A 19231-nucleotide genomic window follows, 5' to 3' on the forward strand; every position below is an offset into this window, starting at 1 on the left:
AAAGAAAGCCATTTCCTCTTTGCTTATCTTCTAGAATAATTCAGTCCTAAAGCCTAGCTGAACTTTGGTGCTGGCAGAGATAGGCAATTGGAGGAGATGGGGAAAAGCTGCAATAGACCAAATCAAGGTACTGAAGCCAGAGCAGAGTGAGGGAGGTGTCCACATAGAAGGGCTGACAAGGGGTATCAGAGATTGTTTCTCATGAGGAAGTCACCTATGTGGGGGAAATACGGCCTTGCGTATGGATTGAGAGCTGTAATGAGGTGAGCAAAACCTCCATCTACAGTGGAGAAGAGAAACAGCCAGTGCAGATTTTCAAAGTTGGCATGGAGTCATCAGGGCACCTGCAAGGGGTCTGCAGGGGTAGTGGCAATGAAAGATTAGGCTTGATCAAATAAGAAAATATATTAATGACAACAAGAGCTGGATTTCTCACTCTTGGAAAAGAAAGTTATAAATTATACAAGGATTAAAAAAAAAACACAAGCAAACAAACCTGAAATGAATGGCTGTGTTAGATTAGAGTTGAAGGTATTGGTACAAAATCATGGTTTTCAAAATATGTAGAAGGATGCAGAAATAAATATTATGTATGTACATGTCCATAGATATATTCTTTAGCTGTACCCACTGAGAGGGGCTGGGAGCAATGATACTCCAAAAACAGAGAGCAAGCTGCAGCCAGATTTTGGGCTTCTAAACATTATTCTCCGTAAGGGTGAGGAGAGAGCTCCTTGGAGAAATAGCTTCCTTCTGGACTGAGGCAGCAAATAAGCAAGACAAGTCCCAAACATATTTTTGAGCCAGAGAGTAAGGGAGTATTCAACTAATTAAGGGTAATATTAAAAGGACATAAAACTCAACTTAAAAAAGCTTTCATTGGCCAAATTTAAAATAATGATATCAATTGTGAAATAAAATTCATGTTTTATGGCAAGATAAGAAAAATTTAAACATAAAAATTCTTCTCTGCCCTTTGGCCTACCCTTTCCCCTCACTGTGCATTGTGTATCTGCATTATGCATTGACTTAACTTCCCCCATCAGCAGGAATACCTGCTCAACAATAAAGAGCAGGCACCAACAAGACAACTCCTTAAAAGATAACATTCCTTCTTTTTTTTTTTTTTTTTAGATTCCATATATATGTGTTAGCATACAGTATTTGTTTTTCTCTTTCTGACTTACTTCACTCTGTATGACAGTCTTTAGGTCCATCCACCTCACTACAAATAACTCAGGTTCGTTCCTTTTAATGGCTGAGTAATATTCCATTGTATATATGTGCTACATCTTCTTTACCCATTCATCTGTTGATGGACACTTAGGTTGCTTCCATGTCCTGGCTATTGTAAATAGAGCTGCAATGAACATTTTGGTACATGACTCTTTTTGAATTATGGTTTTCTCAGGGTATATGCCCAGTAGTGGGATTGCTGGATCGTACGGTAGTTCTATTTTTAGTTTGTTAAGGAACCTCCGTACTGTTCTCCATAGTGGCTGTATCAATTTACATTCCCACCAACAGTGCAAGAGGGTTCCCTTTTCTCCACACCTTCTATAGCATTTATTGTTTGTAGATTTTTTGATGATGGCCATTCTGACTAGTGTGAGATGATATCTCATTGTAGTTTTGATTTGCATTTCTCTAATGATTAGTGATGTTGAGCATTCTTTCATGTGTTTGTTGGCAATGTGTTTATCTTCTTTGGAGAAATGTCTATTTAGGTTTTCTGTGCATTTTTGGATTGGGTTGTTTGTTTTTTTGATATTGAGCTGCATGAGTTGCTTGTATGTTTTGGAGATTAATCCTTTGTCAGTTGCTTCATTTGCAAATATTTTCTTCCATTCTGAATGTTGTCTTTTCGTCTTGTTTATGGTTTCCTTTGCTGTGCAAAAGCTTTTAAGTTTCATTGGGTCCCATTTGTTTATTTTTGTCTTTATTTCCATTTGTCTAGGAGGTGGGTCAAAAAGGATCTTGCTGTGATTTATGTCATAGAGTGTTCTGCCTATGTTTTCCTCTAAGAGTTTGATGGTGTCTGGCCTTACATTTAGGCCTTTAATCCATTTTGAGTTTATTTTTGTGTATGGTGTTAGGGAGTGTTCTTCATTCTAATTTCATTCTTTTACAAGATAACATTCCTTCTTGGTCTTGTAAAGGGTCACATGACCCACCACATTGGCACTTAAATCTGGATTATGTAAACTGTCAATAATACATCATTTAATGCACAGCCCTCTATCTCAAAAAAGTTATATAAACTGTGTCTTGACTTCTACAGGGCAGAACAGTTCTCAGAGCTTTCTGAGATGCTCTTCCCACATTATAATCCTCAAATTTGGCTCAAATAAAATTTTCCAATTCTTTCTTAGATCAACTGATTAATTTTTTGTTGATACAATCGATTAGAATCAATGTAATAGAAAACAAAACCTGGAGACCACACAGATATAAATTAATAAATGGATAATTTGAAAATGTGATGAGAGCTAAGTTATTCCTCCAGTTTTAAGATACCTTTGACAAAATATGTGATACTTACAGAAAAGATAAAGAGTAAGTTTACAGTAGAATCATCACCTAATATAGACAATCTCTAAGATGGACCTCAGTATGACAGCCTTCAGTATTCACACCTTTGTCTAACAAATATATAAAATATGGCAGAAGTGAAAGGATATCAATTCCAAGATAACAACCACATGAGTGGCTTGGAATTGCTTCCTCACACAGGTGAATCTTCAGATGAGACCATATTCTGGATAGCCAGCTTAACTCGAAATCCATAACTCTGAAGCAGAGACACTCAGACAAACCAAGAGATAATACATATTTAAAATTCTGAACCTCTAAATCATTGGGTAATTTGTTATATAGTACTAGATAATACCAATTTCATACCTGGTAGTGGGGTGCTGCCATAACAAATACTTAAAATGTGGGAATGGTTGCACTGTCAGGCAGTAGTTCCTTGAACACACTGTTGGTTGAATCAACACTCACTTGGAAGGGCTGTAGGTGAGGGCTTGCAAAAAAGTAAGAATATCTTATTGGGAACTAGAGGAAAATACATCATTGTTATGCAATGACAGAAATTTAGCAAAACTGTTGCCTATATTTATTTGGACAATGGAAAATGGACCTAGTGACTTTTAAACAAAAAGGGTCCAGGTCTTACTTCTTTTGAACATTCCTGGCCTTTCCAGATGGCATGTGATGTTAAAATTAAGAAATGACTTTTAAGCAAAGGTTAAGTCCAAGACATAGAGAGCATGGTCAAAAGATAAAGTCATGAGAGTGACTATAAAATGTTTTGTTAGGACCTTAGTAAGATCATGGTCTTTGTGGCTTCATGTCTAGTCAGACAAAATTCCCTCTTAAGAGCTTAATGATATGTGTGACTCAAAGATTCTTTCCAGCAAACAATAAGGATTCTAATTCATGTAAGGGCTTTGTCTTTCAGGCATCTCCAAGAGGACCAAGGTAGAGAAGAATTTATGTTGAAGAGTTTTTTGGGTTTTTTTTTTTTGGCCAATTCAGTGAACCTCATGAGGACTCCTGGGATAGCCATAGCACCTACAAAGTTCTTAAAAAGAGTTCTACATGTAGAAACATCACAAGAGTGGACTGAAGAAGGAAAGTTGGAGATTGTACAGTGAGGAAAGCCAACAAAGAGAGTTCCTTAGTTTCAAGTACATGCTATATTTCATGAAAAAGAAAGGATAACTCAGAATGGAGAACCAAGAGCCCAGATAGTGGAACTGAGATCTGTGGACAAATATTCCCAGCCCTTGTACCTAATCAAAGAGCATTCAGCATTTACCAGCTAGATTTCAGAAATGTCATGGCCCAGTAACTCTTTTTTATTCTGTGCCTTTTCCTCTTTTTTAAACAGAAATGTCTACAGAAGTTATCCTATGCCTATCTCACCATTGTACATTGGGTGTATGTGAGATAAGCATCACAGGTCTACAGATCAAGAGGAAATAAGTCTAAGGAACCTCATTTGCACTTGGACTTGAGTTATATGATGAGTTTCTGGAGTATGAACTAATACAATCAGGGGAAAACAGATTTTAGGGTCCTAGAAAGGGGCTGAGTATATGTTGTATGACATACCTTTGGGGACAGTGGTGGACTGTGGTAGGTAGAGAAGGCCCTCAGAGATTCCAGCTTCCATGTATTCATGCTCTTGTGTAATTCCATTCTCTGAATGTGGACTGGACTTACTTCTAACAATTAGAATATGGCAGAAATGATAGGGTATCACTTTCAAGGTTAGATTATAAATAGGCTGTGGCTTTGATCATAGATATTCTCTCTCTCTCTAGCTCTCTATTAGCTCATCCTGGAGCCAGGCAGATGCCATATTGCGAGGTAGCTCTGTGGTGAGGTCCATGCAAGGGACTGAGGCGTGCCAACAACTGCATGAATAAACATGGAAGCAATTTCCTACTTCCCCCCAGTTGACCATAGCCCCTGCCAACAGATTGGATGCAATTTCTTGAGAGACCTTGAGTCAAAGGTACCCAGCTAAGCCACTCCTGGATATCCATGCTCCTGTGAGACAATAAATGCTTGTTATTTTACATTGCCAAGTTTTTAGTCAATGTATTATGCAGCAATAGATAAATAATATGCAACCTTTGTGAAGTAATAAAAATGAACATCATTAGTAGTAGGACAAATTGAAACTATGTTCTACCTGACAGAATGCAACAAGAAGAATACAGCATCTCCTCTGTGATATACCTAACAAAAATGCATACACTGAATTTTCACATGATGAAACATCAGACATACCCAATATGAGGGACACTCTAAAAAATAACTGGTCAGGAAAAACATGTTAGGGTTATGGAAGTCAAAAAAAGTCAAGAACTGTTCCAGACTGAAGGAAACTAAAGAGATCTGGCATTTAAATGCAGTAAGTGATTTTCACCTTGAACATTTTATTATATAAGACACTATGGAGAAAATTGATGAAGCTTGAACAGAGTCTAAGGATTGGATTGTAATAATGCATTAATGTTAATTTCCTGATTTTAATAAATGTATTTTGGTTGTATGAGGAGAATGTCTTTATTTGTAGGAAACAGCCAACATTCTTTCTCCAGTCTCCTAACAAGGACTATGCTTATGGGGCACAGATAGAAACCAATGATAGTTTGCCTGTTCATTCTATATTACTTGAGTTGCTCTATGTGGCCATGGCTGGCTTGTATGATAAGGTGTTTTCTATCATTTTTTGGTTTCTCTTTCTATAACACTTCCATGAAAGCAAGGAAGTGTGGAGATTTACGTATGTTTCAAAATCATAATAAAGGTATAATAAATTAATATTAAGTATAGTCACAGTCTTCACTATTTCCTTCTTGGAGTTGTACTATTTAAGTGTGACCATGTAGAAAATATTCTCTGTTTAATAACCTACTAAAAACTCCACCAACAATTTCATCTTGGAATATATCCCCAAACTCCATGTAAATCAAAATACAATTCATAGAAAAAAGCAAGGGGGTACATGTTATTTACTTTTCTATGAAACCAACTGTATAATTTCCTTTAGGTATATCTGTTTTATTTAAATTTTTCTAAACATTTTTTTAAAATCAGTGGATAAGAGATATATTCCTCAGATTTTTTGTTTTAAGCATGGACCCCCATCCTCAAATTATAATATAATACAATAATATAATATGAATTCCGAAGTCTTCACAAGTTCATCTGAGATTAAAAAATAAATGTAAAGCTCCCAAAGAAATTTTAGAAGCCACTAACCCTAGAAAAAGGGTACAACTGATTGTAATTAACTCTGTTCTAAAGAGCCTGGGAGTAATTCCTACTTTCTGATCCATAGGAATTTTCATAGAAAAATAAAGATCAAATAGTAAACAATACTGCACGGAGTTATTGTAATGGTTAAATAAAACAAGGAATGCGAATCTCTATTAGGTCACCTGGTCCCTACCTATTGCTCAGGAAATGGTAGGTCTTAACTTAATAAATCATGATTCACAATTGACATCTATAAAATGTGTCATAGGGACCTGGTTACGAATAACCAAATCAGCAGCCTAAAACTGGTTTAGCTCAGACTGAGGAAGACAATGCAGGTATGAATATGGATTTAAAGATGTTATACATGTCAGCACTCTAGGAAAAGTAACTTAAACCGCACACCCTACTGATTCGAAATCGTCAGATATTAAAGAAGGCACATTACTGTAATTCATTGTTACTCTAGTGATCTTATAGAATTAAGACCACATTCATAACGTCCAAATTTGTCTCCAAGGAGAAACTTTGAGTTGGGGAATATCTGGATCATTAAGTAATTTCCTTAGGTCAGAGTAAAAGCACTTTATCTGTGAATATCAATTACTTCCATGGCATATTGGATGTAGCACAAGTGACAAAGTGACCTTTCTCTTAAACAATTCATAGATTCATGAGAATTTTCTTCAACTTTTGGGACTAAATATATTCCATAGTCTTATAATCTTAAATACTGATTTTCCTCTAAAATCTCCACCCACCCTGCTCACCACCATCCTCCCTTTGTAGAGTTATGTTTTTTTATAATTTTCCTGTTAGTTTTTTTATTCCTGATTTTATCGTTCATCATATGTTCAGATGTACAATCCATTATTGCTAAACTGACATTTGCTTAATAGACTATTTCTTGACCTTTTGCATTAGACAATAAGCTATTTTACTCTATTCTTTTTAAATTGGTTGAGTCTTTTATTAAAAGTGAAATAAGAACATCCACAGTTATTGGGAAAGGACAATTATCTCCTAGAGGATACCTCAAGCACAGATATACAAAGCCAACAGTGAGATTTGCCGCAACAGTTATATTGCCCAATACACCATGGCTAGTTCTATCTGGTGTTGACTAAACATTATTTTAATATTCCAAGGAGAATGATACAGAAGCAGGAATTGCCTAGAAGGAATGTGGAAAAAGAAAATAAAGAAAAGAATAATCATTAGATAAAGTGACTTAGAGCACTAAACCATTTCCATATGGTAAGAAGGGTGTGCTTGGGAATGGAGTTCAGGAGCTCTAGGGACATAAATGTTATGTCTGGACACACAGCATCTTCTGGCTAGTTTAAGTTGTTCAGGTAAAAGCCAAAACAAGAAATACCGCAAATCTAACTGGGTCTCTAACAGGTGTATTTGGTTATAGGTGTATAGGTAGGATTCCAGAAGATGGCAAAAGTAGTGCCTGATAGGTATTTCATTTCTAATACTGAATTTGCAAGTGGTGTTTCTACTTCTTAGTATTTATTTGAAAAGGGCATGTTATGTTAATATAGTCCAAGAATACCTGGGTGAACTCATGACATATGTTATGGTTCCACATTCAAAAGAAATACTGTTCTGTTATTAAAAAGAAAAAAATTAAAAGGGAGGGTGCATTGGAAACCAGTTTAGGTATTTACTAAGGTCTCTTGAATAACCAATGAGAAATTTCAGTTACGGTACATGGGAAGACATTTTAAAGAACCTATTCTTGCATAGATCTTTCTGATAACTCGTGGCAGCACAGCAAATTCTGTCTCATTCCAGTACTAAAGCTGGACCCACTTTGTTCTTTCACTCACCTCCCCTTTGCCTGATTTCCCACATTTATTCCTCTCTCCAGGCACTAGCTGCAAACTCCTTATATAAGGGTTCAGCTCTGCGACCCTATCTTTTATCCTAATTGGCACCACAAAAAAACTAATTGTTTATCTAATAAGATAGAACTTTCTAATACTGTAGAGGGATGTGTGTGTTTGCTTTAAGGATGCTGTTTCAGTAATAAAGTGTCACTAAAGGCCATAAATTCGTGTAAATATTTCCAATTTACATGAAATAAGCACCAGGTTAAAGAATTTATGTACTGGATTGCATTGTCTTCTTAAAGGTCATACTTTTCCTCAAAGTACTGTCTTCATTTTCCTGCCCCTGTAAAACCAAGACACAATTTTAAAAACAGCTGTCCCCATTTTCAGGGACTAGTTTCTAATACATTTTCCTAGTTGTATTTCTAAACCTGTAGCAATCATAACACCACGTAAAAGAGGCAGCTCAAAAAAAAAAAAATAGCAGAAACTGAATAAAAGATTTGCAGCCCTGAATATGCATACAAAAATTTTAAATCGAAGTGAACTCCTCTGAGCTGATTTCTTAAGTGAAGGAGAGAATATGGTCTTTGAATACCTGATAAGGTCACAGATACAATTTCAAGTGCATTTATGGTAAATCCATGTGACAACTCCTACAGCCACTAACCTGTGTTGCCCTCAGGGTAGTCTGTGCAATCTTCCTTGCATGTCTGGGATGGTTGTGGGGGACAGCAGAAACCCTCCGAGAAATGTCACACATGGGAAATAGTAACAATGGCTCATATACGAGAGTTTCAAATTGAAACCTAGAAGTGATGAGTAGCTTTATCTTACACATGTGCTAGAAACCAGAAGTTACTATGAAATAAATTGAGCAATTGGCAGTGGTGACTAAGAAATAAAATTTATAATTAAAACTTGTCAGTAAAGCTGGAATCCTTAACTCATTGACCTTAAAATACATATTATAAGACTTTGAGAATTGAAGTTGTTGAATTTATATTTTATTTAAATTATTAAGAATGACGATGATACTATAGCTTAACTGTAAATTTATTCTAGTAATGACTTCATAATGATATTTGCTTCCTAGTTTGATGGAATAACTACTGTAGGTTACTTATAGCCACAAAGGGTACAATACCTTTTCTCAGAGTCTCTATGGATAGCTACAAAGAATGCAACACATCCCTTTCTGAACCACTTTGAGACTCAGATGCAATACATACTTTGAATAATTTATTTTGAGAGAAGAATGACTATCTGGTATTTGATGTTACCTTCACACTGTGTAGGCATCTGAATTTGCAATGACAATCAATTACTGTAAAAAGTGAGTTATGTACTTAAAGTACAAAGGAATTCCATGAATTCAGGGAAATGCAAAGATTGTAAAATAGTGAAGAATGTTATATATCCTAGATATTTATGTATCTATTCATATATTTAGAATGGAGCAGGAAGAAAAAATAAAGTTAAGTAGAAAAAAAAAGTAAATGAAATTAATTGTATCCTCTACAGTGCAGGAATAATCTTGAGTTACAAACAAAATATTTCCGTCAACCTGGAGAAAATAAATGTTGAAAAGGCCTCGTCTCATCTGACAGAATTTTGATTCGCTTACTCACCCACAGGAGACATTTCTGGGACACTAGCAATATAAGGTCCATCCAAAAACTTCGGCTCATTATCATTAATATCCTGCACTTTGATGATGAATTCTGATTCAGGCTCTAGGGGCTTCCTGGTTTCTATGTCCACAGCCTGAGCACGAAGTGTGTAGAAAGGTTTTTCTTCTCTATCCAGGCTCCTTATTGCATGAATGTCCCCTGTAGTTTCATCAATGGTAAAAACGGTGCCAGCGCCATCTCCTGAGAGGGTGTATTTAACAGTGCCCTCTCCCTTATCTAAGTCAGAATGGAGCTTTAGGGAGAGAGAGAGAGAAAGAGAGACAGAGAAACACCATTAAAGAGATGGCCCCACGTTAAAAAGCCATACTTGCAGTATAATTTTTTACCAGAAAAGTTAAACCAAAATCTTATGTTTTTTTTTCCTTTTTTTCCCACCATTTTTTTTATTATAAGCATTTTTAACACAAAAAAAAGTTGAAAAAATGTATGGTGGACACCTATATATACCTATATATATCTCAGAGATTCCACTGTTTATCTTCCAATTTAATCATATAGGCTTTCGACTTATCACATAGATAGATCATATCCCTATCCTTTCATTCACTCTCCTGTCAATCCATCTTATTTCTCCATGCATTACAGAGGTTAGAAGTACAGCCCCAAATCCATCAACATGCATAAATACAACTATTTTGAACATTTACTTCTTTTATATACTTTGGGAGATAAAATTTTCATAAAATGAAATGCACAACTCTTAAGTGTACTTAGAGTTTCATTTTAAATGATTGTTGTATTAAAATAAATTAGCTCATATATATTAAATCATACAACTTCCAAATACTCTGAGGTTAGAAATCAGTGACGTGAATCCAGTGAGAGATATGGTAAAAAAAAAAAGAAAAAAAAAATCAGAAAACACTGAGCCTTTTCATTTGAAAGGAGAGGAGAATTTTGGCATACCAGGTCAATTTCAGATATGTACTATGGAGTATCTCATTTTAACAGACTGACTCTCAATGAGTTATTCAGTATTACTCAAACAAGCAATGGGTAGAATAACTGATTATCCTTTCAGATTCACAGGCAAATGGTTAGCCCTAATCCATTCTATATATTTGAAATGTTATAATATAGAAAATTTTTAATTTCTGCTAAGTTCTTTTGAAATTCAACACATGTATAATTCACTATAATACAGTATGGAATAAGACACACATCAATATAATAGGGGAGAGGACCAAAGAGAAGAGAAATTATTATTGTGATACTGTAAATCAGTGTTTTTCAATCTGGAGTCCAAGAATTAATGATAGATGGACATAGTCTTGGAGATCTATAAATTATCCAAGAATAAATGTATATAGATAAATAATGTGATATAAATATTTCATTATATATAATTCTCTAAGAATATGTGTACTCATATATTTCATAAATAATATAAATTTACATTCTATTTAAATTAAAAAGGACACATATTCTTATAAATAATATTATTTTTTATCCAAATGCTGATCTAAAATGTTTCAAACTATTCTCACTCATTTAGGTACAGCCATCTGATTTCAATGTTCAAATTTTTATTTTTTTATTTATTGTGGGTTTTTTTGTTTTTGTTTTTGTTTTTGCCGTACGCGGGCCTCTCACTGTTGTGGCCTCTCCCACTGCGGAGCACAGGCTCCGGACGCGCAGGCTCAGCAGCCATGGCTCACGGGCCCAGCCGCTCAGCGGCATGTGGGATCCTCCCAGACCGGAGCACGAACCCGTGTCCCCTGCACCGGCAGACGGACTCTCAACTACTGCGCCACCACGGAAGCCCCAAATTTTTATTTTTAAAAGCTCATTCCAGTCAACGGATCAGTCAAAGATAAAATGTTAAACTTTTACAGTGACCATAGCCATTTGGGCTGTGATTTTAAATTTTCACACAAGTATAGGTGTCTTGCAAAATTTGGGGTAAAAATGAGTTGTTTTCCTTAATGCTTCAACACAACATAAAAGCTTTGAAAATATTTTAAATTATATAGTTATCTTTTGCAAATAGGCGTTCTGTGTATTCATATTAGTAATACCAAAACACAAAACTCAACTTGGCTACATCTTTTCTCTTAAACTCAACATTCTGCTTTAGCTTCAGTAAAATAATGTCATCCTTCATATTCATGTTATTAAAATGACTTTATTCATTTTGTGAATTTGTATTTACTTCAAATTGCTCTGAAAGTATGTTTTATAAGAGCATAAGCAAAGGATTTGTACTGGGTAAATGATATAATTTAAACAATGAGAAAATTATAAGGGGGTACCAGGTTTTGATTTTTCTTTAAAAGTTTCTGTATATTTTACTCAAGTCTAAGGAAAATTGCAAAGAATGACAGGAAGAAGTTTTTTCCTCCTAATATTTTATGAACTGCTATGAAGCATAGGAAGTTTCAAGCATAAAATCAAGCTGTAGATAAATGTTCTTTGAACTTAGGAATTTCAAATTACAAATTTCATCCATACTATTAAAGATATTCAACACATGAACGTTTACTTTTACTTTCAAATTTATCTAAAGATATGAGACAAGCAAAAGCCCAATGCAAAAGCAATGTCTTTATAAACTGGATCATTTTGCCAATGGCTCCAAAGAATATGTGGTAATATTGTGGAAGCAAGTGAAAATTTTAAGTAGGTTTTTGCAATGTGATCCAAGTAGAGTCACCAAAAAAGATTTTCATTTAGCCAAAATCAGAACTGTTTTCTTTTCAAACTGACATATGAATAAAAAAGCAAATGTCTTTTCAGCTCTATTCAACATCCAAATTAAATTCAGTTGCTGCTACTCTTTACACTTCTACCTTTTCCTTCTAATTTAAATTTGGGTTTTGCAGAGATTAAAGTTTCAGAAGAAATATGTGAAAATATGTTAAATTTGAACTGAAAATGAGATGGATGAATGTAAAATTCTTGAGAGGATTAGAATGGTTACAGCAGTTCATTGCATGTTAATACCTTAAAGAAGATCACCTGCAGTGCCCAGCATTGAGAGGCAATGTTTAAAATTAGTTATTCAGTACCAAATGTAAAATGGATGGTTAGTGGGAAGCTGCTGCATAGCACAGGGAGATCAGCTTGATGCTTTGTGACAACCTAGATGGGTGGGATAGGGAGGGTGGGAGGGAGGCTCAAGAGGGAAGGGATATGGGGATATATGTATACATATAGCTGATTCACTCTGTTGTACAACAGAAACTAGCACAACATTGTAAAGCAATTATACTCCAATAAAGATATTTTTTTAAATAAATAAAATAAAATTAGTTATTCAGTATCGATTGAGTCCAGTACATGCGTGACTAGCTAAAAGTATTGGTATTTTTGCAACGTCAATTCTAATGTTAAATAAATGATGTTGGCCTGATGTTAGGTATTGCAGAATTTGCTTTGTATCACATATAAAATAATTTGAATAGAGAACATATATAACATAATAGTTTATGTTGTAAACTAACATAAAAATCCCTATCACCCTCTTACTTAGAGATAACTTCTTTTATCATTTTATACACTCTCCATTATATATACACATATGTTCATATATAAATGAAAGGGTATACATATAGAAATATGTTTGTATATGTTTTATATGTATATATAATATTATCTGATTATAAATATATATATACATGATATAAAAATGAGAAACAAGTCAACATTTTCAATAACAATATACCATAATCATTTTCAGTATAATTTGAAACTTTTCAGAATTATTTTTTAATATCTGTACTACATTTGTTCAAAGGAAATTGAATGATTCAATGGGTTTTGCTTATCCTTTTATAAACAATGTGATGAATATGTGTGTGTTGTCTTAATTCCTTAAATAAACAGGTAAATATAAATAGAAGGGTAATTATAAAGACCAAAAATGTAAATTTTGTGAATCTTGAATGATTCCAGAACTTGATGTCTACAGATGAGTTTGGTTTCTTAAACTTTTAGCAAGGCAACTCAGGCTTAGCTTACATTATGAAGCTACTTCTCAGTTTTATTTGCATTTAGCAGGTGGGAGGGTTACAGAAGGATTCACTTGCTGAATCTTTGGGTTGTGTTAACTATGAACAATCACATGATGCCATTTTACACAGCGGCTTTAAGTTCCATGCAAGATAATAATTCCACAAGGATAAAATTATTTTCCTTTATAGTGATTTAAAAATAACGCAAGAAATATTTCTTATTCTGATTATTTTTTTAAAAAAGTTGTTTCTGAGTAGGCGCTGACTATATTTACTGACCGAAGCAGCCAAATCCAATAATATCATCTTTTAGTATTGACACTTAAAATAAAATTTCTCCCAGAGAGTTCCATAAGTGATAGCTATAGAAATATGCACTGTCCAGGCAGTTGTTTTGTGGAAGCGGTGTTGTTATTTTCTGATATTTTCCAAGTTATCTCAGATGGAGCGTGAAAATGAGATGCCAAGAGAGGCTTAAAAAAGATGCCGAGGACTAGCTTCGGAGTGTAAGCAAATCTGAACTCCAGTGTCTAAAAGTTTTGAGAAAGCTAATCTAAAGTTAAGTGTTTACTAGCATCTCTCAGATTATATTTTACAAACTGCTACAGAAAAAAAGAAATTTATTCTTATTTTCTCTGGGTTGAAGAGTGCACATAAAATGGGAAATACTTTTTGTGGTACGCGGGCCTCTCACTGTTGTGGCCTCTCCCGTTGTGGAGCACAGGCTCCGGACGCGCAGGCTCAGCAGCCATGGCTCACGGGCCTAGCCGCTCCGCGGCATGTGGGATGTTCCCGGACTAGGGTACGAACCCGTGTCCCCTGCATCGGCAGGCGGACTCTCAACCACTGAGCCACCAGGGAAGCCCTGGGAAATACTTTTTATATCACTATACCCAGCAATGATTTTATTTCCATTTGCTATTTGCCAGGATTAGGGTGGTTACAGGCATGAGGAGGGCATGGAGGATGTTGGGAGGAGAAATGTATGATTCTGAAAAGTTTTTGCTAGAAAATCAAAAATTGTGTTAACAGGTATTTCATTTGATGTATATACCTGCAAATTACTTTGTTAATTATATATCTATAGGTTTTATGGTACACTACATACTATTTTATAACCTGAATTTTAGATGGATTATATAACAATTTGCTTTATCAATAAGTATGAATTTATTACATCTATTTAAGTTAATCACAGGTATTTTAATCAAACTACTACATTGAAATGGCTAAAATCAGAGTATGGAAGAGCTTGTAATGCACAATGTTACCTTCCTTTTCTCAGTCTCATTCACCAGGGAAATCATGTTTTAACTGTTTCTGTTGAATTCTTATTAAAAAAAAATATGTGGATATTTGTTAAATAAAAAATGTTATAATAGTATTTCTTTTATCAATTTGAATAATACTTATTGACTTGCAAACCCCATGCCACCTCGTTTTTTTCCAGTAGAGTTTTAGTATCTCTTATTTTACTTGTTATCAATGCAACACTGGTCTGAATAGTATACGTGTACTTTGGGTCTGAATTCAGTTCAATCATACAACGTAACTGTGGTTCTCTATTTTCTACTATTATAACATTAACACATTTACAGTCCCCTTAAACTCCTTCCCTTTCTCATCCCTGAATTCCATTGTCTGTATTATACAGAATTAAGCGTAAAGATTTTGTCAATTTGGTCTATTTATGTATTTATTTATTTATTGGTCTCTTTTTTAAAAGTAAGCTCTAATGGTTAATTTTATGTATTAGTTTGACTGGGCCACAGGATGCCCAGACATTTGGTCAAAGACTATTCTTGGTATATCAGTGAGGATATTCCTGGATTAGAATAACATTTGAATCAATAGACAAAGTAAAACAGACTGTGGTCCCTTATGTGGGTATGCCTCATCCAATCAACTGAAGACCTGCATAGAACAAAAAAGCTGACCCTTCCATGAGTAAGAGGGAACTCCTCCTGCCTGGCTGCCTTCAAGCTGTGACACTGGTTTTTATTCTGCCTCCAGACTTGAACTGAAACATCAGTTCTGAGTCGAGCCTGTTGGTCTTTGCAATAGAAATATACCATGTGTTCTCCTGGGTTTCCAACTTGCTGACTGCAAATCCCGGGACTTGTCAGCCTCCATAATTGTACAAACCAATTCTTGATAATAAATAAATATATATCCTATTGACTATTTCTCTGGAGAACCCTGATTAATACATAGGCCTTCAAAGCCCTCTCCATCAGTTGCTGCTAAAACATAAAATAAAACTAAACAAAACACTCTTTTGATAATTATAATAATGTACATATATTTGTTCCATAGCCAAATAACATACAGTGTCGATATGATTACAATATTTTCATTTTGCATATGGAGTTTTTTGAGATATCTTTTTGTTTGTATTATTTGCTTTTCTCATATCTTTAAGCTCACCTCATTTCTCAGGGCCAACATCAAATCTCCTTTTCAAAACATACATTGTTCAGGGACCCCTCTTTCTTCCTACTCCAAACTAGAGCATTTGCACGATTTTCAACCTGGAATTTTTCTTTATTAATCTCCTGGTTTGAAACACTATTTCTTGGATTTTATATTTTCTTCTATATTAGTTGACTAATTTGTTTGTTGCTGGCAATCTCCTATAACTTTTTTTCTATGAGAATTGTTCCATTTGTAGATGTATTCTTTTTATTTATTTATTTTTTACATATTTATTAGAGTATAATTGCTTTTCCTATAACTTCTTGAGAATGTGTCTGTGAGAGGTAAGTTTCTTTAGTCTTTGGATGTCAGAAATGCCTTTATTTCCTTACCTACACATATACTTAATTATTGTCTGGGCATATAGTTCTAGATTGGAAATAATTTTCCCTTCACACATTTAAAGGCATGTATTTATAGTCTTCTAGAAACCAATGGTAAAACTGATGTCTGTCTGATTATATTTCCATTGCAAGTAAAGAGCCTGTTTTTTTCTCCTCATTTTATTTTACTCTAAAATTACAATCTTATTTTTATTTTGGTATTCTAATTATTTAGAGCACTGTCTCCAAGTGTGTGTTTATGTGTGCTTGTGTTTTGAACATTGTCTCCAGATGTGAGTTGATATGTGTTTGTGTTTCTTTCTTTGGGTCGGGCACTTAGTAAGTTCCTTCAGTTCAAAAACTATTTTCCTTCAGCACTGAGAAATTTCCTTTTATGATTATTTCCATGATTATGCTCTATCCTCCATGTTTCCTGTTGTCTTTCTGGAATTCATATGCTCAATGTTACATCTCATGGACCTTCTGTAAATAATATACTTTTTCTACAGTCATTCATTTCTATATCTTTTGGTCTATTTTGTGAAAAAATTAAAATTTATCTTAAAATTATTTATTGATTATTTTCAGCATTTTCAAAGTCAATACACATATACCCATGTGTGTACACACACATACGACAGGTATATTAATTTCCAAGATTTTTTTCCTTTACTATGAATGTCCCCTTTTAATAGAATTGTGCTCCTATTTTGTGGACACCGGGAATTCTTGAATCTTTTTGAGGACTCTAATTTGTGTGTGTGTGTGTGTGTGTGTTTCCTAAATTTTCTGTTCCTTAGATTATTTTTTTGTTTTTGGTATTTGAGCCTTTGTCTTTCATATTGCTGGCTTTCCTTAGATGTCTGAAGACTCTCATTTGTCTGTTCATATTTAAGGATGGAGTTTTGAACTTGTGGGTTGAATTTATTGATTGCAGTTTTGTCCTATGTTGAATGGAAAGAGAATCAATCATTCCTTTTAGTTTCAGATATTTGGTTGGGGACATTCTAACCACAGTGGAGTTCCATCACTGCCCTAATTATTTCCAGATTCTCTACAGAAGAACTTCTTTTTTCAAAGTTTCTTTATTGTTTACCTTCTGCTCATTTATGTCTGGATTCCATGCATTATCATGTAGGTGGAAGGAATTCTGTACACAGACTATCAGTTAATCTCTATGTTTTACCCTGCATGTCTTTCTCCTTTTCTCTTAATCATTGGCATTTCTGAGTCTTTTTCAGAATTGCCCCTCCTTAGTTGGAGCGCTCTCAATATAAATGCTTGTAAGTAGCTTTGAACTTACTTGACCAGTCACCAATCCTTCACGCACTTATCAGTTTATAGAAATGGGCTAAACTGTCTGATGCGCGCCACACCACCCCATTCAGCATTATGCCCATCATCACCTAATAACCAGCCATATTCAATTTTCTCCTCTTGTCTCTCCAAATACCTTTTTCAGTTCTTTATTTTTTTTGAACATATATCCAAGAAAGTTTCAATCATTGCATTTGGATTTTGTGTCTGTGTTTTCTTTAAGTTTAAAAGAATCATGCCTATTTATATTAATTATTTTCTCATCATTATCTTTCTCAGGAAACTAGGCCCCATTCTGAATGTCTGCTAGAAGGTGAAACTTCCCAGTGTGTTTTTAAATCTTTACTTTTCTATCTTAGAATATCTCTTCAGCTTCTAAGTATGTAAGAGCCAATGTGGTGCCATAACAGCATGCCCTACTTAATACTGACATCCTTGTAACACAGATTACAGACATCTTCCACCAGCCATCTCCATAAATACATTCAGTCTAGGGGAAAGCTTCCCAGTACAGGGCATGCCTCAGTAAATGTTGCTGTAATAACAGCATGTAAACAGTAATACTTATTTCCAATTTTAAAATCTATGATTATGAAGGCTGTAGAATGATTTAGTACTATGGTTCAGCAGTTAGTGCATGAGCTAGGAAGTAATATTGTAACTTTTATTTACATACAGGATTCATTCAGATAAATGGGCCAAAATGAGTATGAGAAAATTTTATGTGAATTTCTTTGGACAAAATAATTTTATTGTGTACAAAACAAACTACTTTTGCTATATTGTCCTTGGTGAACATAAAATATTTAGTCTGTCTTCTTTGTAGCTGCTTAGTTCTCAGGAACCTCACAGTGGCCATTGTATCAGCTACAAAGTGATTAGATTATGTTTAAGGCACTGTTTATTTGTGAAAGAAGACCAGACACAAAGATGATCTATAACTCTGCCTGAGTAATGCCATAATGCAAAATTTCTCTCTTTTGTAAGCCACTGAATGTCCAAGAATATTTGACATTCTATTCCACTCTGCTCCCTGAGGGGACTCATTTGTTCTTCCTAGCTTGATTGTTGTCATTTGAGCAAAAGGAATATCACTTTACAAGGCTGGAAATTACCTTTAACAGCCCAATGTTAGTTGAGAACTCCCCTGCCTGGGTTACAGACCCAAAGCTATTTATCATCTGGAAATATTTCACCTTCTATTTAAGAGAGTAGAAATTCATTTCAAAAGGGCCCCCACCTCCCCCAAGGTAAGCCAAGGAAGGGCAAAGAAGAACAAAGACTATTTGCAGTGCTTGGGAGCAACAAAAGCTACTATGCTTGGATATATTATACATCCCATTAAAGAAAAATATATACTATTCACCCAATGTACTCTTTCATCTTTCTTTTTCTCCTTGAAGATTGCATGTGTGGTTACATGTGAGGGGCATCCTAACTATGTTTTTAGATTGTCATCTTTTACAACTTTACCTTGACCAGATTATATCATATCATTTGAGAGTGTCACACTATATTAATAGGTATTTCTGTAAAAGTTTAAGAGGTCATTGTCATGGTACCTGGATTTGGGAGGAAAAATGTGGAGAAGAAGGTTAAAATAATTTCTTTCCTACATTTCCAAAACTGTAAAACATTTTTCACAAAGCCAGATTTTAGGTAAAAAAAACATTTCCAACAATAAACTAGTCATCAAATTGTCAGTAACAGAATCTCTATTTGGAATAAAAGTGAATTTTATGTACGATTTCAAATGTTGTTACTTTTCAGAATATTAGATAGGTTTGTGTGATTTATTCTAGATTTAAAATAAATGCAAAAATTTTCAAAAAATAATGCCAATAATCATG

The 19231-nt window shown here is 34.5% G+C and overlaps 1 protein-coding gene across 5 annotated transcripts in view; it reads right to left on the bottom strand.

Annotated features, from left to right (window-relative positions):
• The window catches only part of CDH12 (cadherin 12), a 981162-nt gene that overhangs the window by 190756 nt on the left and 771175 nt on the right, over positions 1-19231 (bottom strand). For all 5 annotated transcript variants that reach the window (XM_060295685.1, XM_060295681.1, XM_060295683.1 and 2 more), the window contains one exon: positions 9251-9545. In XM_060295685.1, the coding sequence (XP_060151668.1) occupies positions 9251-9545 (295 nt within the window). The remainder of the gene's footprint in view (positions 1-9250; positions 9546-19231) is intronic.

Source organism: Globicephala melas, chromosome 3, assembly GCF_963455315.2.
Source record: "Globicephala melas chromosome 3, mGloMel1.2, whole genome shotgun sequence".
NCBI classification, from domain to species: Eukaryota; Metazoa; Chordata; class Mammalia; order Artiodactyla; family Delphinidae; genus Globicephala; species Globicephala melas.